General features: G+C 39.5%; 3 protein-coding genes and 1 long non-coding RNA gene across 10 annotated transcripts; 2 read left to right on the top strand and 2 right to left on the bottom strand.

Annotated features, from left to right (window-relative positions):
- The first annotated feature begins 2,856 nt into the window (after nucleotides 1-2,856).
- On the top strand, nucleotides 2,857-11,828 carry LOC9272054 (probable LRR receptor-like serine/threonine-protein kinase At1g06840). Of its 5 annotated transcripts, none has more exons than XM_015784000.2 (21): nucleotides 2,857-3,132; nucleotides 3,926-4,091; nucleotides 4,967-5,111; nucleotides 5,646-5,717; nucleotides 5,974-6,045; nucleotides 6,180-6,323; nucleotides 6,409-6,480; nucleotides 6,578-6,649; nucleotides 6,747-6,821; nucleotides 6,905-6,973; nucleotides 7,357-7,425; nucleotides 7,493-7,564; nucleotides 8,089-8,175; nucleotides 8,270-8,341; nucleotides 8,669-9,165; nucleotides 9,585-9,737; nucleotides 9,937-10,220; nucleotides 10,309-10,360; nucleotides 10,580-10,830; nucleotides 10,909-11,043; nucleotides 11,312-11,828. In XM_015784000.2, the coding sequence occupies exons 2-21, from the start codon at nucleotides 3,995-3,997 to the stop codon at nucleotides 11,678-11,680; spliced, it is 2,859 nt and encodes a 952-aa protein (XP_015639486.1). In that variant the 5' UTR covers nucleotides 2,857-3,132; nucleotides 3,926-3,994; the 3' UTR covers nucleotides 11,681-11,828. The 5 variants fall into 5 exon arrangements, with proteins under 5 accessions (XP_015639486.1, XP_066166392.1, XP_015639487.1 ...); XM_066310295.1 differs by having other exon boundaries at nucleotides 3,930-4,091; nucleotides 5,646-5,688; XM_015784001.3 differs by having other exon boundaries at nucleotides 3,972-4,091.
- On the bottom strand, nucleotides 11,803-16,135 carry LOC4339125 (B3 domain-containing protein Os05g0481400-like). Of its 2 annotated transcripts, XM_015784004.3 has the most exons (8): nucleotides 15,933-16,125; nucleotides 15,605-15,661; nucleotides 15,422-15,523; nucleotides 14,947-14,981; nucleotides 14,684-14,861; nucleotides 14,382-14,588; nucleotides 12,213-12,379; nucleotides 11,872-12,088 (listed from the first exon to the last, which is right to left on the bottom strand). In XM_015784004.3, the coding sequence occupies exons 1-8, from the start codon at nucleotides 16,020-16,022 to the stop codon at nucleotides 12,004-12,006; spliced, it is 921 nt and encodes a 306-aa protein (XP_015639490.1). In that variant the 5' UTR covers nucleotides 16,023-16,125; the 3' UTR covers nucleotides 11,872-12,003. The 2 variants fall into 2 exon arrangements, with proteins under 2 accessions (NP_001407553.1, XP_015639490.1); NM_001420624.1 differs by having other exon boundaries at nucleotides 11,803-12,379; nucleotides 15,933-16,135.
- A 1,073-nt stretch (nucleotides 16,136-17,208) lies between these two features.
- On the bottom strand, nucleotides 17,209-18,491 carry LOC136356506 (uncharacterized). The gene is made up of 2 exons (XR_010741380.1): nucleotides 17,624-18,491; nucleotides 17,209-17,501 (listed from the first exon to the last, which is right to left on the bottom strand). It is a non-coding gene; the product is annotated as an uncharacterized lncRNA (long non-coding RNA).
- On the top strand, nucleotides 18,440-22,097 carry LOC107281111 (uncharacterized). 2 transcript variants are annotated; one of them, XM_026025449.2, is made up of 5 exons: nucleotides 18,440-19,209; nucleotides 19,297-19,368; nucleotides 21,034-21,108; nucleotides 21,251-21,345; nucleotides 21,684-22,097. In XM_026025449.2, exons 1-5 carry the CDS (start codon nucleotides 19,155-19,157, stop codon nucleotides 21,885-21,887), a joined length of 501 nt encoding a protein of 166 aa, XP_025881234.1. In that variant the 5' UTR covers nucleotides 18,440-19,154; the 3' UTR covers nucleotides 21,888-22,097. The 2 variants fall into 2 exon arrangements, 1 of the variants encoding a protein (XP_025881234.1); XR_010741379.1 differs by lacking the exon at nucleotides 21,684-22,097 and having other exon boundaries at nucleotides 19,067-19,209; nucleotides 19,297-19,372; nucleotides 21,251-21,391.
- Nucleotides 22,098-22,123: the final 26 nt, after the last annotated feature.

Below are 22,123 nucleotides of genomic sequence, written 5' to 3' on the forward strand. Positions count from 1 at the left end.
CTAATAAAGTTGTCATCTTGACTTCCTTGCACACAGCATGCATCACCGTCACATCTCAGTTAAAAAAAAGTCCAGCAAATTGAGTGCCAGGTCGCCATCAGACGATGCAAAAGTTCCCGGACAGAGCATGAATTTTTCTTCATGGAAAAGATCTTCTCCCCACTCCATGGCCGCCGGCCGGGCAAGTGCTCATCGATCGATCAAGTGGGGCCATATGAGCCCATGACGCAATTACGAGGCAGCGGCGGCGACAGTACGCTGAAGCAGGGTTTACGAAACCTTTTCATTTTTTAAACCACGGTCGGTATCGTGGAATAGCGGTAACCCGATTCTAAACGATTTAGTAAACACTACATTAGAGTGCGGGACGAAGGCCCAGAGGACGAACAGGTTGCAGACCCGTGGATCCGAGGAAAGTTTTTCGAGGTCTTAGACTCTTAGGTTATCAGGTCAAGTATAGCTGTCCATTCTAAAATAAACTAATTTCTACCTTCCTATCTATCATGAGTCTATAAATCGATAAATTTTGTTCTTCCAATATCTCTCATATAGCCTTTCACTAATATAATTTTGCTATTAGACTGAACTATTTTGGTCATTTCTTTTCCTACTTAACTCTAATTGAAAAGTTAGGATTTAAGGATTTATGTTCCTTAGAGGGAGTATATAGCTGAAATTAACTGATTGATAGATAATTTGATTTCTAATAGCTATTTGACGATATAAGTAAATAAAATAACTACTCTGAAGTGAAAATGTTGTTTTAGAAAGGTATTTTAAGATTTTATTTTTTTTTACAAAACACGTTGTCTAGAAGCTTAATGAGAAAACATGCAAATGAAAATTTGAAGAACAGAATAGAGAAAATAAAAAGGCCATCTTAGTCCTTGCAATTAGAAGAGCATCTGATGCTAGCCACAATTCCACATGGATTAGTGTGATGTGATATGTCTGTGATGTTGAGATCAAAGGGACAGTTACTGTTAAATTCTTGGGGACGGACCTGTCCGCCGTGGACGTGGTTGGTCAATCAGAAGGAAGCGCGTCTCGAACATGAATTATGCTATTTTTTTCAGAAAAAAATAATTTACATACGCCGAATCTTCTTATTAAAAAGTGAATATGTACAAGGGCAAATATGAACAACAAACCAATCGAATCGAGGATGACATTGCATCTGTCTGATATCGAGTGTGACCATTGTTCAATTTCGAATATACGAAGAATTTGGGAAAAGGATGGCATGCAATATATATTTAAAAATTTCAATACCTTTTTATAAATATGTTCTCTATTTTAGGTGTTAACCTGGCAATACCAATAATGTTTTGTTGCCTACACGATAGATATTTGTAAAAAAAAAAGAAATTTGGAGGGCTTTGTTTTTAAAACTTTGTTAAAAGTTTTATAAGGAAAAAACAGTGTAGTATTTTGGAGGGATTTATTTTACTGAAAAGGTTTAAAGACAAAATTATATGTATGATACATGAATTTGCATAGTGTCTATAAATAAGTACAATAAAATACTGTGCTTATTTCAGTGGAAGAACTTGCTTAGTCCAAATGAACCAGGGAAAATATTTCAGACGGACAAACTAGTTCATGCTACTAAATGCCACGCTGATTTCGAAGTGAGCATAATGCATGCAGACATCACTTTGTGCACATTCTAGTAAAAAGAAAATCGACTTATGCATATGAGTTTTAAGTATATTAGGACGATATACATGTATTATCGTGCTACAGTTGTAAGAGTGAACCAAACACTCAACTAAGAAACCATGTCATGGCTACCATATAGCATTGGAAAGGGAGGTATCCAACCAAACAACACATTAAGAAGGTGGTATTTGAAACCAATGAAGATAAAGATTAAGTTGACGCACATAAAACGAAAAAACTATTAGCATATGATTAATTAAATTTAAATTATTACAAACTTCACAAATGGATATATTTGATATTTTAAAGCAACTATAAAAAGTTTCCGTACGAAACATTTCGTACCGTCTAGTAGTTTGAAAAACGTGCTAACGAAAATCAAGATAAAATATGTAGAGAAAAGAACGTGACGTAAGCCTGCATTTGACATCGTCGTTTGGCATTAAACCTGCAGCCAAAATGAAAAAAACTATTAACACATGATTAATTGAGTTTTAATTATTAAAAGTTTGAAAATAAATTTATTTAATATTTCAAAGAAACTTCTACTCCCTCCATTTCAATATAAATATATAAGTACTTTTTAGATTTCGACACAGTCTTCGAGATATTACTTTGACTAACAATATCTATGTCTTATATAAAAAAGAGTTGTATATTACGATAGTATGTTTAATGGTAAATATATACAAAATCATTTTATACAAAATATACTATTTTAGTATTTGGACAAACATGCTTCTTATAATTCTAGTACATTTCTACTCGGCCATATTACTCTGTCCATTATAGGAAAAAACAATCTAAGATGAGACATTATTTTAACATTATGGTCTCGTTCTTTTCTCCAACCAGAGTTGAATGAAAATTAATTTTCATGGCACGCTTTTCAAACTGCTAAAAGGTGTATTTCGTGTGAAAACTTTCTATATGAAAGTTTCTCTAAAATATTATATTAATCTATTTTTTAAGTTTGTAATAATTAAAAGTCAATCAATTATACGTTAATACGTAAAAAAAATTAATCTTTATCTTTAGAAGAAAAGAAGAACCCCAATTATTCTGGTTTGTCCCATTATTTCCAGTTGATTTTTTCTGCACAGAGGTAGTCCTGTCGGAGTCGAACGCAGCCGGCTTCCCTTTCACACCGCCGCGCCGATATAAAAGCGCGCGTCCCGACGGCTGGGGACTCCCACTTCCACGGCGCCAACCGCCAACCCACTCCCTCACTCCTCCGCACTAATTCCTCGCCTCTACAATCTCCTTCTCCTCTTCCGCTCGCGCTCGCGCTCGCGGCGGCTACTATGACGCAGCTCAGGCGATCCACCTCGCGGAGCGCGGAGTGGATATAGGATAGGATCGAGGCGGATCGGAGGAAGGAGGAGGAATCCTGGGTTGGCTTGATTCCCCGCCCCAGTTCGAGTGAGCTTCCGGAGTTTAATTTGGGGTAGTGTTCTTCTTCGCAACAAGGTATATTCTCCCCGCTTGAATCATGGGGGCGCGTTTGCCTGTGTGTGAGTTTTTTTTTTTTGTGAATTTTTCGGTGGTTCGGTTGGATTATTCTCAGCCACATTTTACCACAGGAATTTGCTGGGGTTTTGGCGTTCCTTCCTCTTTTATATAGGAGTAGTAGTCGACAGGTCCCATCTCGAGTTTTCATCCTGATTTGATGGGATTTTCGGCATTTCTCGCGATTTTTTTGCACTTGTTGAGTTGGTACTAGTACAAAAGTAGGAGTACTACTACTAGCTAGTAGCTGCCGCTGCATGCATCTGCGGAGTTTAGTTGGGACGTCGTGGTTGCGAATTAGGATGGTGTTACTGTCAGGTTTCGTTGGCCTGATGTTGCTGAGTGGCAGATGTGTTATTTGTCTCTAGTTTGATTGATTTTGATCGCACAGAGCCATTGCTTGAGCACAAAAGCGACTAGCTAGGCAGGTTGTTAGAGGCAGAAGAAGTAGGTACAAGTAAACGATACAAATGGGGTGATCTTCTTTTCTGAAGAACTTTCATGTCACTTGCATACTGTTACCGTCAAATTTGGCCATCTGTTTCAGTTTTCATTGATCCAACTTTCATTAAGCAACGGAGTATAGAGAACCGGAGTGATTTGTTTTCTTGATATTGGGGAATTTTCTGAACCCCATGTACCAAACTGGGCATGCATATGCAAACACCCAAAACCTCGTGCTTCAAAAAGAGGAATAAATGATATCTAACATCATAAACAATGGTGGTATTCATAAACTCTTCTTTTTTCCTAGTTAGGATCCTGAAATTTTGGAATTTTGCTGTCGTGGATATGACTAGTTGCTGCTGATTATCTTGAAGACATGATCAATTTCGGAGGAGTACTCTGTGCAGTTACCCTTGTGGTGTTGCTCCCCTTCTTAGAGGCTGCAGATGGAAAATCTACTGATCCTTCAGAAGGTAATCTTTGCAAGCGTATTCTTCACTATGAGCCAAATCATTCTTTGCAAGCATATTCTTCATGCTGAGCCAAACCTGGGCTGGGTCATATTAAGCTGGTTTTGAACTAACACGTTCTCCTGATCACAAATTCCTCATTATATGTTGACACATGGGGTAGGCTTAGGTTTGGACTAGGCCTTGGGGCAAGACATGCTTGATTAGTTGATTGGACCATTTTAAACTGGCTTTTGAACCAATATTCTCTTATGATATCTCTGTAATTACATCAACTTTTAGTTTCTTATTTGCACAATACTCCGTTCATTTCTAGATGGGTGCTTCAGTGTTCTCCCACTATTGATTCTGTAAGACAGTGGGAGTAATTTGTTTATGCCCTTGAAAAACAACAAACCAGAAATTGTACTTCATGGATTACAAACATACCGGAACTCTGGTCTAATGAAAACATGCAAGAATTCTATTTTATGCCTGCTGTGATGCCAGAGTCCATTTCTAGTAACTGAAGTAGGTATTTTTTGACGACAATGAGCCGAACATAGTATTTGTGGCTATACAGTTTTCCTACTAGGTAGGTATTTGTAAATCATACCCTACCAGTTAGTATGTTTGTCTAACAGAGAATGATATTATACACAGCTCTTATTTGAAAAATGAAATAAAGAGTTGCAAAAATGTATGCTAACGTTGTAAATGAAATAATTCTCTCATAGGATTTGTAAAAAATAGTTTGTTATCTCTTGTGCTCGATAACCACTTTCTATCAACAGACTATGAGATGTTTAATGCCAACAGTATTTTACATTGAGTTTCTTTAGTTAAAAGTTCTAAAATATTTGCTGCAAAATATATGTTGTTTTTCTCCCTATATGCAGTCAGTGCACTTATGGCTATCAAGGGAAGCTTAGTTGATCCTATGAACAACCTCAAGAATTGGAATAGGGGAGATCCATGCACAAAAAATTGGACAGGGGTCTTCTGCCATGATTTGGGTGATACATATCTTCATGTAACAGAACTGTATGACCAATACTTCTACATAATTTATTTGCCATATCCTCACTTTCAGTTTGGTTGTCATAATAGGAACTATGAATGCTAGTGGTCATAGAAAACGGTTCTATAGTTAAATGCTGATGACTATGTTTTCCATAGCTGATTAGGAATTACAAATTTCTGATGCATGATTAATTGTATAATCTATTAAAGAAATAAATAGTTGATGTCTTACAAGTGTCTTATTGCCATACTAAACATTTGAAGCATACTGAATTGAAGTGTTATATTTAGTCTTTATTATTGAATGGTGGCAATGTGGCATGATGCTACATTTACTGGTAACTATGCATCTCGTTTGATAGTAATAATATGTCCCACCATGTTACCGCAGGGAACCTCAGTCCTGTCTGTACGAGGCCCCTTTTTTAAAAAAAAAATTCTAAGCATTGTTGGAGCAGCCTTTTGAAGCTTTTCTTTGCTTGAAATATTCGATAAGGGCATACAGTTCCAGTAAATTTCAATCTGTTGCTGATTATATTATTTTGCTCCATGTAGGCAACTGTTTAGGAGGAACCTCTCTGGAAATTTGGTACCAGAGGTCAGTCTTTTATCTCAGCTGAAAATATTGTAAGTATACTCTAATGACTGAAGATTTTATTTTTTGTAAGTTCTGCATTCATTAAATATTAATCCTTAGTACTATCTTCATATCACTATATTTTCCATAAAATAAATTAATGGTGTCTTCCTGGATAAAAGATTAGCCTTCATCTTTTACTTGCTGAAAAATTACTAAAGAAAATACTAATTGATCAGCATATAGTTGATTTTTTTGCATCAATCTCTTATACCATATATTAACTTATTGCTGTTTCTCTTGAAGGGATTTTATGTGGAACAATTTAACAGGCAACATCCCAAAAGAGATAGGCAATATCACTACGCTCAAACTTATGTATGTATTCTCTTTCAATTAATTCTACACCCCTCTTCAATATGCACAGAAAACAACGGAACTCCTTAATTAAATTATTTGCTATTTTTCTTATATCTACCAATACTTTACTCTTTTTTTCATGCTTTATGTAGATTATTAAATGGAAATCAGCTCTCTGGTCTTTTACCAGATGAGATTGGCAACCTTCAAAGCTTAACAAGGTTACAGGTTGACCAAAACCATCTATCCGGCGCAATACCTAAATCATTTGCCAACTTAAGAAGTGTGAAGCATCTGTAAGGATTGTTCATTTCCATTTTGTTCCTGCTTTGTTCTTCAATCTGAATTCAGTGCTAGACTCAATTTCCCCTTTCATTTCAGTCACATGAATAATAATTCATTAAGTGGGCAAATCCCGTCCGAATTGTCCAGACTGAATACACTTTTGCACCTGTAAGTGGAAGCCTATTGGTTGCATTTTTTTCTAATGCATGTTGTATCAGGTAACATGGAATTAATCTTATTATATACTCTAACTAAAACTTTGCAGCCTTGTTGATAACAACAATTTGTCTGGGCCTCTTCCTCCAGAACTAGCTGCGGCAAAAAGCTTGAAAATACTGTATGTATCCATTGTCAATTGTCAAACTCAATTGAAAATAGCTTGCTATGATAGCATACACCTGTTTCTTATATTCGTATTTTTTTTCTGTTTCTAGTCAGGCTGACAATAATAACTTCAGCGGGAGTTCCATCCCTACTCTGTATTACAACATGTCCGGACTATTTAAACTGTGAGCACTATATGTTCTCTCTCTACTATATATGTCTAAATACTGTGTTGTTATGCTGAGGATAATATTTCTTGTCACATCAGGAGTCTTCGAAACTGCAGTTTGCAGGGTGCTATTCCTGATCTGAGTGCCATACCTCAACTGGACTATTTGTGAGTACAGTAAAAATCATGCCGAAAGTACTACCATCTTAATTTTGCAATCAATATATCTTAACATCATTATCAATTTATCACTGATTGCTACTTCAAATATGGCACTTAATGCTCCCTATTTCTGACAGTTGCTCTGTGGTTAAATTGGTAATTTCCTTCAAAAAAGAAGTTTAGAATAATTTTCTTAAAGATAACGGGAATGGCTTACATCTCTAGCCTCTGTTGTTAGGCACAACCAATTAGTTTTGTTGAAGAAATTTAGAGTTATAGTTTTCTTCCAAAAAGAAAGATTTCTTAACAATGTGCAACCATTTCTCTAGAACATGAGCTCATGAGATAAATCTATAGATGTCTAAACTAATCCTCACATGCATTTTCAGGGATCTTAGCTGGAACCAGCTGACAGGATCTATCCCAACTAATAAGCTTGCTTCAAATATCACTACAATGTATGCAGCTTTTATAATTTTTATTTCTGTTCTTTAATCATTGAGCTGATTTCTAATTTTCTGGCAGTGATTTGTCACATAACATGCTTAATGGAACTATTCCATCGAACTTTTCAGGGCTTCCTTATCTTCAGCTATTGTAAGTTGTAACATTTAGCTTTGTTAAATCTTGCTCCAGATAGCTTTGTGTTCGATCAGAATTTTTTTTTTGCACCTACTTCTTCTTATTCCAAATAAAAATCACAGACCTGTGTGTTCTCTCTCTCAAATAGAAAAGAATGTATTTTAGTTTTTTCTTTAATGGAAAGGCAGCAGCTCTGTCAGTTTTACTTAGATGAGGGGGGGGGGGGGGGGACTGAGCAACGAGCAGGCAGATCACCAAAGAGGATAGCAAATTTAAAGAGGTGCTCGCATGTGATCAACCTGGTGGTTTGGGGGAATTTGATTTTAAAAATTTCTTCTGTTCTTCTCATGCATTTTACATTATTTCTTATTTATTACATACAAACTTGAGGTTATATCAGTTCTTGCTGGTGCATATTGTGATCCACTCATTATTGCTTACAATTTCCACTCGTTTTGACATAACACAAATTAAACCCTCTATGAACTTTTTTTTAAAAACAATGCATTTAAAAACATGTCAATGTTGCAAATTTGCAGGTCACTTAAAAATAATCTTTTAGATGGTTCTGTTCCCTCGGAAATTTGGGCTGGCGTCAACCCTAACAGAAACGGAAGCCTTGTACTGTATGATTCTTTTTGGGAATATATATATATATTTTTTCATCTTGTTCTAAGTTCTGACAATAACATATATTTGACATGGTTGTCAATTGTGCAGGGACTTCCAAAATAATTCTCTCAATATGCTTCCAGCTGAAATTAGTCCTCCTCCACCAAATGTTACTGTCGTGTACGTTCCTACATATATGCAATACACTATCAATCTACATTCCTGCATAAAAATTCTGTGTTGCGGATGGATATTTAACTGTGAGCACGCAAGTTTCGCAGTTAATTTCCATTTTGATGATTAACACCATTTCATTTATTTAAAGCAAGCTTATACTGCTTATATAACAGTTTTCAGGCTACACTATTCTTATTTGAGAATGGACATCATAACCAAAAACAGTTTATTCATCATCGTATTATGAGTGAAAATCTGGACTATAACTGAATATTGCTTACATAAAATACTCAGTTCTTATAGTTGTCACAACCAATGTTATTTGTGCAGGTTATATGGAAATCCTATATGTGAGAATTCTAGTGAAACTCTGATAATCAACCTTTGCCGCCTCCAGTCAATAAACCTGGAAAAATCTAAACAGGAAACAAGCACTGCCATGGTTTGTGGAGCTTGCCCGACAGAAAAAAATTATGAGTACAATCCTTCATTCTCGGACCAATGTTTTTGTGCGGTGCCACTTGGAGTTGGACTTCGGTTGAAGAGTCCAGGAGTCACAGACTTTCATCCATACGAAAATGCTTTCAAGATTGACCTAACTTCTTTGTTGCAGTTGTTTCCTTACCAGCTATATATTGAGAACTACATATGGGAAGTTGGTCCAAGGCTAAATATGCACCTAAAGTTATTTCCAAGCAATACAAGTTTGTTCAACATGTCTGAGGTTGTCCGACTCAGACACGTACTTGCTGGATGGGAAATTACACTTTTAGATGTATTTGGTCCATATGAGCTTCTCAATTTCACACTTGGTTCCTATGAAGATGGTATATACACTTGAAGCTAAAGTGTATAAAACTAGTTTTGCGATGAAACTCCTCGTTTTAACTTATTAAGGATAAATTGGAATTTGTTTTGCACATTTTTTTCTGAAATTTTTTTTGATGGATCATTTAAACAAAGATTGATCGTATCTCAGCTGTACACAGTGACTAATTACTAATGGAATACAAGTCTGTACTATTTAATGTTCATTACCAAAATGTTAGTGTATGAATGTTCATTAAGATTATTGTACAAGGTAAATAAGTAATCATCGTATTTATATTTTTAACACATATATTGAATAACAACCAAAGTTTTTATTTTTTTTAACCTGTGGTTCAACTGCGGTTCTCTGCCTTTTCCGGTTGCTCTCTTCTGATTACTAATATAGTATATCTGTTTTTCGTTTTTTTTTCTGTAGAATATCCAAATCTAGCTTCATCAGGTTTAAGCAAAGCTGCACTGGGTGGTATCTTGGCAAGCACAATAGCTAGTGCTATTGCACTTTCTGCAGTAGTTACTGCTCTTATAATGAGAAGGAATTCAAGAACTAATAGAATTTCAAGACGTTCATGTAAGTCATTGTAAGAAGTAAGCTATCATTACATTGCATTCCAAGCGGTCATGGATGTATGTACTTTGTGGCACTCCTGTTATCTTCATAATTGTTCTTTTGCTCCATGCTAATTGAATATCTGATTGTGCAAGGCAATTTTTGTCTTGATTTTTCAAGAGAAAAAACATGAAAATATATGTCATATTACCATTTGCAGTGTCGAGATTTTCTGTCAAAATTGATGGGGTCAGATGCTTCACATATGAAGAAATGGCTTCTGCTACAAATAATTTTGATATGTCAGCTCAAGTTGGTCAAGGAGGTTATGGAATAGTCTATAAAGGAATTCTAGCTGATGGAACAATTGTTGCAATCAAAAGGGCACACGAGGATTCTCTTCAAGGTTCAACAGAGTTTTGCACAGAAATAGAGCTGTTGTCTAGATTGCATCATCGCAATCTGGTTGCGTTGGTTGGTTACTGTGATGAAGAAAATGAACAGGTGCATCTCTTTGATTTTATTTATTTGTGTGGAAATAATATTCTGGCAAAATCATCCTGATAAGATAAAAATTGTGTTTTTTTTACAGATGCTAGTTTATGAATTCATGCCGAATGGCACTTTACGTGATCATCTTTCTGGTAAGCACATGGCTAGTTCTTTTATCCCACTGATCTACTGCAATCCTGAACTGACTCCTATGGCTTTGATATCAAGATCAGCCATTCAGTTGTCAGTTTACTGAATCTTATAGTTGATGTGCCTTCTTGAACCTGCTTATAGTGAATTGTGTAATACTTTGTTCTGTTGCCAATATCCTTGTTCTACTTCAATCTCCTCGTTTTATTTTTCAATCGCAGGAAAGTCCAAACCACCTCTCGGTTTTGGTTTGAGGCTGCACATTGCATTGGGTGCTTCAAAGGGAATTCTGTATCTCCACACCGATGCAGATCCTCCTATATTTCACCGTGATGTTAAGGCCAGCAATATTTTGTTGGATTCTAAATATGTCGCCAAGGTAGCTGACTTCGGTCTTTCGAGGCTTGCTCCAGTACCAGATGTTGAAGGGGCTTTACCAGCTCATGTCTCCACCGTTGTTAAGGGCACCCCTGTAAGTACTAGTTGCACACGGTTGTTCTTTCTCTTTTACAGCTATACTATACTAACTATATCCTTGTTACTTTGGCAGGGGTATCTTGATCCAGAATACTTCCTAACTCATAAATTGACGGATAAAAGTGATGTGTACAGCCTTGGGGTTGTTTTTCTTGAATTGTTGACCGGGATGAAGCCTATTGAGCATGGTAAAAACATAGTGAGAGAGGTACACGCTCTTCAACTTTGAGTAATACGTTCAGTTAACTGTTGTAAACCAACTGAAAACATATACAAAACCGAAGTCTTTTCTTTTTTATTGAGGAAAAATGGTTTTGTAATCAGTTAAACTTTATGAGGAGAACATCAGTTGTTCTTAACCTGGTTGTTTGCTTCCTTGGAAAAAAAAAACAAATTGTTCAGCGTATACAAGTCGAAATTAAATGACAACAGTTTAGTAGTTTAATGAAAGAACTACATTTTTGCTTTTTCTGCAGGTAAAAAAAGCTTACCGATCAGGCAATATATCTGAAATCATGGATACCCGGATGGGCTTGTGTTCTCCAGAGTGTGTGGATAGCTTCCTCCAACTTGCAATGAAGTGCTCTCGGGATGAGACTGACGCTCGGCCATCCATGACAGAGATTGTTAGAGAACTTGAGCTCATCTTGAAGATAATGCCAGAGGGTGATCTTATCCAGCTGGAAACTCCACAGACATACTCAGGACGTGCTATGAGCAAGGACCCTATGAGTAAATCTACATCAAATTCAACAAATGGGAATTACTTGGCCTCATCTCAAACTTTTACTAGTGTTGATGCAAGTAGTAGCGGCGTGCTTTCTGGGATGGTGAGTCCTCGGTAATGTTATGGTAGTTCTAAACATGCAGCAATACTCTGTAATATTATGGACTTCACACTTTCATTTGTCAATGAACCAGCCAGCCTTGCTGGAAAATGCAATACATGATAGTAACAATTGATAATGCAAGAAAAATGTAAATGTTCGTCGATGTCTTCCCTTTCTGGTCTGTAGATCAGTTTTAAGAAGCCATGGACACAGGTAAAAAGCATTGCCACATAAGCCAATGCTGTTCTCATCCATCATGTAAGCTGAACACAGTGAATCAGCACAATACAGATGGACTCCAGGACACAAGTGTTCAATTGTCAACATTTCTTTACAAGTTATCTAAACCTACCTATGATGGTGAACACTCTGTCCGTAGCTGCAACAAAAAGGGTGGTTATGGTCTTGTGGAACACCCATAATCTACCAAATGGAAAGGCCAACAAAAAAGATCAATAAGGATGACCTGACAGGAGAGCAAATTGATAATACGCAGCATACTTGTACAGAGTACCAATATTTAAAGTCTGATAGAACTAATTACTACCGGCGTCCACGGAGTTTTCTCCTCTTAGTTCCTTTTAAAGGTTCAGCATTAGGTGAGTCATCCTGCTCAGCTGCATCCTCTGTACTGGTGTCCTTGTCCCCAATAGCTTCCTCATCAGCAGGCTCAGACTCATTTGCATCCTCATCAACAGCTTTTATGATGTAGATCTGTAAAAGATGATGAATTACATGTCAAGGACAAGTATGTTTCAAACAAAACAAAATGCAACTGAACATACACCAGAATAAAGAGGAGAATGCTTTCCCCCGGGCACTCGACGGGCCAGGGAAATATCGGTCGCTCCAAATGGTGGACCAGGGTTGTGTTGACCACAAGATTTTTTCTCAAGATGAGCAATTACCTTTTTCTCTCTTCTCTTGCTCTATCCCAGTTCCATGCATGCATGCATAAACGCATGCGGGCTAACAAAATGCATGTTGTTTTGCTAACAAAATGCGTGCATGCATTAAATCTATTAGCATGTTCTAAATATTTTCTCTAAAATTATTTATTCGATCAACGATCCGATCACTGCTATATTTGGTGCAATTAAATCTTTACAACAAGATGTCATATGATTATATTACAATTAAAAAAGAAGGTTTAGACCATTGTTTTTTTATGTTTCACGTGTCAGATGCCAACGTTTCAATTGGAATTTAAATTTGTTCCACATTTTAAGTTTTTTGTGTTGGAAAGAGTTGTTCTTTATGTTGCGTACGATGCTATTTGGGTGTTTCAATAAGTATTTTCTAGTATTTCACTAGTTCATTTGCAAATGTTGCACTTCAGTGTGGTGTTTTTGGGTGTTCCAGTAAGTAGTTTGGGATGTTTCAAAAATTACAAATCAATGTTTCATGCGTGATATAAAAAATGTTTCAATTAGAAATATTATAATATATTTTTTGTCATAAAAATATAATCATGTGAGATCTCATTATAAATATTTAATTATAACAAATATAACGGTGCAAATAGATTATGAATCAGATAAGTAATGTAAAAGAAAAGGTGATTTAAAGATCCACTAAATAAATCAATTTTAGATGGAGGTAAAGGGTTTGGCTACTCAGTTTTAGATGGAGGTAAAGGGTTTGGCTGCTACAACATGTATTAATGCAGCATGTATGTTCTATGATACGCTTTAATTAATTGGCATGATACATGCAACCTTTGCTGGGAGCCAACCAGCCAGAGGCATGGGGTGTCCGATTTTTTTGGGTAAAAATCGCACGCCCGACGCGTAGTGGCTCTAGAATAAAAAATTCCCTATTACTCTTAAGTTTCAGAATAAAAAATGACAGAATTATTGTCATGGACATTGGGCTAGAGGCCCGTGGGGCCAGCTTCTGGCAAGTGGATAGTTCAATGGGTACTGTAGCAGCAGGTTAGGAGTAGATAATATTAGATTGGGTTAGTTAATTAAGGGTAAGTCTCACCAGCTACATAACTGTTCCGGTAAGCAATGTTCTTCTTTCTAACCTAAGTCCTCATCCCCTCATCGCAGTGATTATCCTGTCATGGCCTCAGGTCATGACATTTATCAACATGATATCCACACTAGTTTATAAACATCAAGGCTGGCATTTACTGACAGACTACAGATAAGGGCAATGGGGCATCTTATCCTGTCATGGCCTCAGGTCATGACATTTATCAACATGATATCCACACTAGTTTATAAACATCAAGGCTGGCATTTACTGACAGACTACAGATAAGGGCAATGGGGCATCTATCTTACTTGTCATGTTTGTGTTGATGCATTAGCACTCTTGTGTTAAATGATCCCTTCTAGGATACCTTTGCAAGAAACTATCAAGGATCAAAAATCGGCTAAACAGAAAACATCAAAATACTGAACGTGGAAATTGAATTTGGCCAATTACTGCCTAGTTTGTCTGGTTTTCAGCCAGTTACCACCCAGAATCGCTGCCTTTGTCTGGTTCTCAGTATAACACTGATTTTGTTTGAATCCACTTGTCTTTCTAACACCAAATACTAACACATATCAATGGGTACTAATCAAATCAATTATCAATACAAACTAGCCAAAAAGAAATCAATAATATGGTTAGTGTTTGCATGCTTAAATTTTTCATGCTAGGAAATTTGTGAGGTCCAAATTACCATGAAACATGTCATTGAATCCAATATAAAGTATAGTACCTTAAATCTGTCTGGTTCAGCCAATTCAAAGACCAATGAATCACCATCTTCCAAGTTGTGGTGCATCGCAAAACCTCTCCATCCACCACTTAGGCCTGTACGGTTCCCAATGTAGACAGAATCAAATTCACCACCCTCTTCATCCTCCAAGACCATCTTATACTCTTTGGGAGGCAGATGCAATTTGCAGAATCTAGTTGGAAGACCCTTGTAGGATGGAAAAGAAACATAGCTATGAGTACTCATTGATCATAATATTTTTAACAAAATTAGTTAATGAATTCCATACAACGAAACCTTACAAGCCAAAAGCAGCTGGACACATGTGATCGAACCATGGTCTTAACAAACGACGGGTTCTCAGGGTCTAGACTATTTTGAAGTCTCTCAGCTTTTTTGAAAGCACGTTGTTGCTGTTCATAAGAGGCAACTCTTCCGGTGTAATCCCTCCCCTGCTCTGTGCTCCTAATCCTACTGCCCCTGTTCAACACAAGCAAGTAGCCAATTATATTGCCTGGCCACAGCCACAACTATCACAAATCTGTAAACCATATGGAAGTATTACCTTCTACGGCATAGAAAACTGTTGAGTTCATCAAACTGGCACAATAAAAAGAGCACAACTTAGTACCAACATTTGCATGAAAATAATCTTTCATCACTTCACGAACAAAACAAAGCTTCCTTGCGCTTTAACTCTAAGTAATTATTCCCTCCGTTTCATATTATAAGTCGTTTTGACTTTTTTTCCTAGTCAAACTTCTTTAAGTTTGACCAAATTTATAGGAAAAATTTAGCAATATTTTGTACATAAAATGAACATATTAACAAAATATATGGAATGTTAGTTTAAATGAAACTAGGATCATGTCATTAAGGATTCATTTGGGATTGTAACCCATATAAAAAACTGGACTCACAAACTTGTTCTAGAACATGACTACAGTATCTGAATAGACATCGCAAAATTTCTTCCTAAATCCCCAACAAAAGCAACACTACCAATCAAATAGCACTAGCTTTGAAGTGGACCAACTCACATTCTCTTTGTACGAAACCGAGTTGCGCGCCCTCGATGAACGCCTCACTTCAGTGGCCCCAACCTCAAACTTCTTCCGCGGCTTGGGGCTGGCACGAGTGCTCTGCAAGAAGACCCAGAGTAAATCAATCCACGATACCAGCAACCCAAATCCCCCGCGTGTAGCATAGGTTGCCGTAATCACCTTCTGCAATCTCGCCGCCTCCAGCAAGCTCTTGGACATCTTCTTTATGCCCAGATCCTGCGCAGAATCAAGCACCGAAATTTCAACCAAAAAGAAAAAAAGAAAGATAAATTGATGCTGCGACAGTGCATCCAATCCACACGGAATCGGCAAAGGGGAATGCGTGGAATCCCGCACGAACATCCATCCTCTAAACGAATCAGGTTCTACCGGTGGAAAAAAAGCACCTCAAATCTATCCACGATCCACAACGAGGAACGGAGAAAGAGATGAGAGCCAAAAAAAAAAAAAATCTGAAACGCTTGTGTGCACGGGCGGGCGGGCTCACCTCGAGGTGCTTGAGGTTCTCGAGGACCCGCTTCCGGCGCTCCTCCTCGTAGGCGGCGCCGGCGGCCGCGCTGCCGGCCTCCGCCGCCATGGCTCCTCCTCCCTCCGCCGAAACCCTTCTTCTCCCCTGCACGCGACTACGCGAGGAGGAAATGGGTCTCTCTCTTCTCCTCTCCGAGAGAAAAAAAAATACTAAGAGAAAGGAAAGAGACAGTGGAGTCGCTTGTTGCCTTTTGGAGACGGGCACCCTCTGGGCTGAATTTGAAATTTCGAATTCCAACTTTTGATGCCTCGGGGTTCGTGCGGGGGAATCCGACGGGCCGTACGGATGGTGGGCCCGCTGGCAGCCTTCAGCTGACACGTGGCGGTGCCATTCTGGGGTGCGCGGCACGTGGGGCCATAAAACAGCCTCGTGCTTTTGCGGGTCTCCTCGCCTCCTCCTCGTCCTAGCGAGGAGCTTAGGGTGCGCATCCATCTGCCACTCACGCGAAAAGCCCAGCTGGCACCATGTAGCACCGGTCCAGCTAAGAGCACTGTGAGAGGCCTAACAGAACCAACCGATACGCTAATATGAATCCCAGCATTTCGACCTCACATGATCAATACTCCTTCTGTCCCATAATATAAGAGATTTTGAGTTTTTCTTACAACGTTTAACCACTCGTCTTATTCAAAATTTTTTGAAATTATTATTTATTTTATTTGTAACTTACTTTATTATTTACAGTACTTTAAGCACACCTTTTCGTTTTCTATATTTAAAAAAAATTAAATAAGACGAGTGGTCAAACGTTGCAAGCAAAAACTGAAAATAACTTATATTGTAGAATGGAGGGAGCAGAAGGTAGTATAGTCTTCCAATATCTATTACTACATAAATGTCAAGTAGCACCAAAGTACAGTGGCCTTGATCTCTCTACTAAGACATAAATTAAAGTAGTTCATGTAGTATCTGCAACAATAAAAGCTACTACCTCCATCCCATAATAATTACATTTCTAGAAAATTAGAGACAAATTAACAACAAACACAATTTACCACAATAACCCTATTTAATAACTATGCTGCATACGTATATTCCATATGTATACTTGATTAATAGGAAGGTTGAGGAACACATTCCATATGTAAACTTAATTAAAAGAAAGGTTTGGGTACACATTCCATTTGTTGCGTCCCATCTTATCAGAAATACAATATTTTTAGGACAAAATTTAAATGGTAGAAATGTAATTATAATAGGATGGAGGTAGTAAATCACACGTAGCATTGATATGTGTCTCAATGGATCAAAGCGGTACTGATATGAAAGCCAAGTAACATGTATCCCTGTCATGGATCGAAGCACTACTCAATGGAGTAGTATTCCTGACATCTATCCCAATAGACAAGTAACCCTCACACTATACGCTATGTCATATCACAACTACTTCATCTATAAGTAAACACATGGCATCTACAAGTAACTCCCTCACATGGATGTGTCTGACACCTATCCATGTGACCAAAAAAACATTGTGACTCCAAAAAGGTGGCTTGCACTGCCCAAAAAATTGACTCCTTTACCGACCTGCATCAAACAAATAAATTTTCAGTGCTAGCTGAGTTTTTCTACAAGTGTCCTCAGTTAACGAGGACACTCTAGAAGTGTCTTACATTGTGGATGCCTTAAGGGGATTAGCAGTGCGCCACCTATTTTTCTCAGCCTGGGGCTGTCACATAGGACGAAGACACAAGAAGAATAATACTTGCCACAAGTCTCACAGTGCTACATAGCCTCAAAGAGTAGCCACACAAATAAAAAAAATCATTTCTTTCTCCCTTATCCTCAGTCCGCTCCCCACCTACGCGCGCTTCTCCATCTCCGCCCACGCGCCTCGCCCCTTCTCCTCTCGCCGCACTTCCCCTTCCTCCTCCGGCGCGGCGGCGGCGCCGAACCACCCAGTTGCGGCGTCGAGCGGCGCGGCGGACGGGCGGCAGCGTGGAGCAGCGCAGTGGAAGGGTGGCGGCACGAACGGCCCGAGCGGCAACGCCAGAACTGGTCAACGGGGTGGCTCAAGCGCCTCCCCTCCTCCTCCTCTTCTGGCGCCGCGGATCGAGGGGCAGCGGCGGCGGCCGGCGGGACGGCCCGAGCGGCGGCGGGGTGGTCGAGCGGCGGCTCACATGATCAATACTCCCTCCGGCCACCTCCCTCGGCTCCCTCCCCTCCCCGTCCCCTCCGGCGGCGCTGGGCACAGGCCTCACCCTCTCCTCTTCCCGGCGGACGACGGTGGCGGCGCCGCCGAGCTCGCCAGATCCGTCCTCGGATGGCGGCGGCGCCGAGCTCGCTAGATCTGCCTTCGGTCGGCAGCAATGACGACGATGGTAGTGGTCCATCTTTCCTTCCTCCCTTCTCTCCGGCGAGCTCGGGTGGTGGCCTCGCCGGCGACGCCCGTCGCCCCCTTGCATGGGGCCATGCCCTCTTCGGCGATGCTCTCCTCTCCCCGGCAGCGTCGGGCGGTGGAAGCGAGCGGGGTTTGGGGCGGTAGGACGACACGGCCCACGAGTGTGGGCCCCACCTGTGAAACAAAGGAGGAACGGGGAGCCAAAGTTGGCTCCACGGTCTTGGGCAAGCCGCGTGGATTGCCGACGTGGGGACGAATATTCCGTTTCTAGGGGTGAGGCTGAATGCCACATGGGAGCATTGTGAATGGCCTAAGAGCAAGTTTAATAGTATAATCAACTACTAACTCCAAATCATCTATATCCAATGTAATAGCCAATTTATACAATAGTTGCTTGCTACACTATTAATATCTGGTCCCACCTATCATACACATATTACGTCTTGGAGTCCGTGCTGCAGCTGGCTACAGATATGTAGCCCGCTTCTCTTCTCTCTCTTTTTTTATCTCTTTAAAATATGTTTATAGCTGGCTTATAGTCTGCTATTGTACCTGGCTTATAACTACTGGCGATCAAACACTAAAGCAATCACTATAAACAAATAGACTATAGTGAATAATGATCATGTATGCTAATTAGAAACTAACCAAGAAGTAATTCTCACTAAGCAAATCTTAATTACTCATAATGATATTTCTATTAAAGCAGAGTAATTAACAAGATACAAAAGTAGGAGGAGATTACCGACAACTCCGGGATTTCTCCGATTTCTTCTACCTTACTCTCTCCCTATTCTAATATACAATAAAGTACACTAGAGCCTCTTGTAATTCAGCTCATGCTTTGGTGGTTCGTCACCCGCATCCAAATATACACCAACACTTGTGTAAATGGTTAGAAATAAATCCTACCACTACGTTGGATGCTTTACTTTTATGGTTTTATGCAGGTATTGACGGCGTTAATTTGGTATTTAACAGCCGTCAACAACGGGATCTCTCCTAGATATTCGTTCGACAGCATCTACCTCTCCTACGACGGCGTAATTTGGCGTAAGTAAGTATATGTGGTATTTTCACTCAAAGCAGTTTGGAATATAGGGTTTCCCCAAAAAAGGGAGCTTTTTTACTATCAGTTTTTATAAATTTGTACAGTTTAATATCACAATATTTATGGTTTTTATATTCTCCACGCGAAGTATTTTAATAGTATATAATCCACATGTTATTAAACTATATAAATTTCTAAAATTGCTAGTCAAAAGATAGAAATTTCGACTTATAACAAAGAATGACGATCGATTTAAAACGCAAGTACTAATTGTTGAGAAAAAAATACTGCGGTAAACACACAGACACGCTATTTCTACTAGCACATTTGACAATATGGGCCAACATATCCCATGATCAACCACGTGTCAACGAGTACTCTACTTATAACTAAAGAATTAGTTAGCCGTAAATATAAACACCCACGTAAATCTGAGGAGAACTGAGGAACTTATCATCCCTTATTGATAGAGATACTAAGGAGTAAGGACTTCCGTTATTGATAAAGAAAAAAATGGTGAGAAAATATACGCTCAAAGGGATTCGAACTAAATAGGCGTGCTGCTCCTAGCAGCTCCCTGCTAGTCAAGCTAGGCCCCGCTCTCAAATCTATGAGTTAAAACTTAAATAGACTGACTTCACCATAAAAAAACTAACAGAGTTATGCTCTGTTCGCTGCATTGTTAACTCATCTTGGTTGGAAGACATTTTTAGCTAATGACAAATAACATACAAGTTAACGTCCGTGTAACTTTCAAAAGATAATTTGAGGATAATCTTTTATACTTCTAAGTAACAAACTTAGTATTTCATATTGGCACATCCTAATACTACGAATTTGGACTATCGTACTAGGTTAATTATATTATGGGACGGAGGGAGTAAGCCGCAGCTGAGTTGCTTCAGTGCAGGCGACCAGAATGATCCACAAGTCTACAGTATCATATCAAATCTGAATTGTTGAGGACTCATTTGGATCACATAAATTTTACAGCATTCTTTTATAGGATTTAGCCCAATACCTCCAAAATTACTTTGAAATTCCTCCCTTTTTGCAGGCGTTTCGTCTTCTCGCTTTGAAAGCCTTGTTCAGCTTAGCTAAAAGAAAGTTTAGAAGAGCATTGTGAATCTAAACGGGGGAATAAGCCTCATATCATCTACTCCCTCCGTCCCATAATATAAAGAATTTTGAGTTTTTGCTTGTATTGTTTGACCACTCGTCTTATTCAAAAATTTTTGAAATTATTATTTATTTTTTTATGACTTACTTTATTATCCAAAATACTTTAAGCATAATTTTTCTTTTTTTTTGTATTTGTACAAATTTTTTAATAAGACAAGTGATCAAACAGTGCAAGCAAAAACTCAAAATCCATTATAGTAGGGGACGGAGGGAGTATTTGGTAGCTTATCAGCCACGACTGAAATTTAAATTTTAAAATTGATTTTAGGTTTTCTTAATCATATTCCATTTTTTACATTAGCTTTTAAACCACTAACTAATAACGGAGACATACAGAAAAAAATATCCATAAATTATTTCTACTGCTTATTAGCCATAGCTCAAAGCCTCAAACGATCAACATCTTGCTTTCTAATGTGTATCACTGTATCCTAACATCAGCAGCAACTCAGCAATGAAAGACCTTTTGGCAAAATTTGCTACAGGACACCGAAAGATTGTGGCCTTTGTTGTGAGACACCCGAAGATCGTGTATTTGCTCGTGGACACTGTAAAAAGTGGTAATTAGCTACTAGACACTCCTATTATTTTATTATTTTCGGTTGAAATGGAGAGAGAAAGAGTTGTGTAAATACCAAAATAACCCTTTGACACTGTTCTTCCTCTCTCTCTCTTCTTTTCTTTTCCCCTTCTTCCTCGCAGTGGAGCAGAGGCGCGACGGCGGCCACAGCGGGGCGGCGGCGGCGGCGCATCGCCGGGGTTCACCGCCGACAGTGACGACGCACGGCGGCATCCCGGTGCATGGCTTCCTCTCTCTCTCTCTCTTCTTTTCTTTTCCCCTTCTTCTTCCTCGCAGCGGAGCAGAGGCGCGACGACGGTGGGACGGCGGCGGCGGCGCATCGCCAGAGCGCGTCGAGTACAGCACCGTCAAGCCCTAGCTCTTCGAGTGGAAGGCCGGCGCCGGTGCCACTGCCGCTGGCCATGGCGAGTGCGCGCGGGTGGACGGCAATATACTGACCTAGATTGGCAAGGATCTGGCGCCGCCTGGACCCTTTTGGCCGGCCACGACGCCGCCCGGAGCTCAACCCAGCATGCTCGCCATGGCCACTCACCTGCATGCCGTTGTCCCCTGCAGCCAAACTCCGTGCGGCTGGCGTTGCAGTGGCGGCGATGGTGGTGGCCTCCTCCGCTCTTCCTCCGCCTCCATGGACAGCTGCCACCAGTGGAGGTGACAGAGTGGGGGACATCGATGACGGCGAGAAGGGAGAAGATCGGTACCCTTTCGCTGCTGCTGCGACTTCTTGTTGTGCTTCAGCCATGGAACAATCTGCTGTTCTGATGAACAGGCCATAGCCTGCTGCTGCTAATGCTGCTTCATGGCCACGGCGGAGCTCGGCGGCGGTGCAATGAGAGAGATGAACAGAGAAAGAGAGGAAGAAGAGAGAGAGATATTGACAAGTGGACCTATGGGCAAACTTGTTTTTAACCAAAGTTTCTCTCCGTTTCCACCAGAAATAATAAAATAATACGGTCAGTGTCCGCCAACTAATTACCACTTTTTTACGGTGTCCACAA

This window comes from Oryza sativa, chromosome 5 (genome assembly GCF_034140825.1).
Source record: "Oryza sativa Japonica Group chromosome 5, ASM3414082v1".
In the NCBI taxonomy this organism is placed as follows: Eukaryota; Viridiplantae; Streptophyta; class Magnoliopsida; order Poales; family Poaceae; genus Oryza; species Oryza sativa.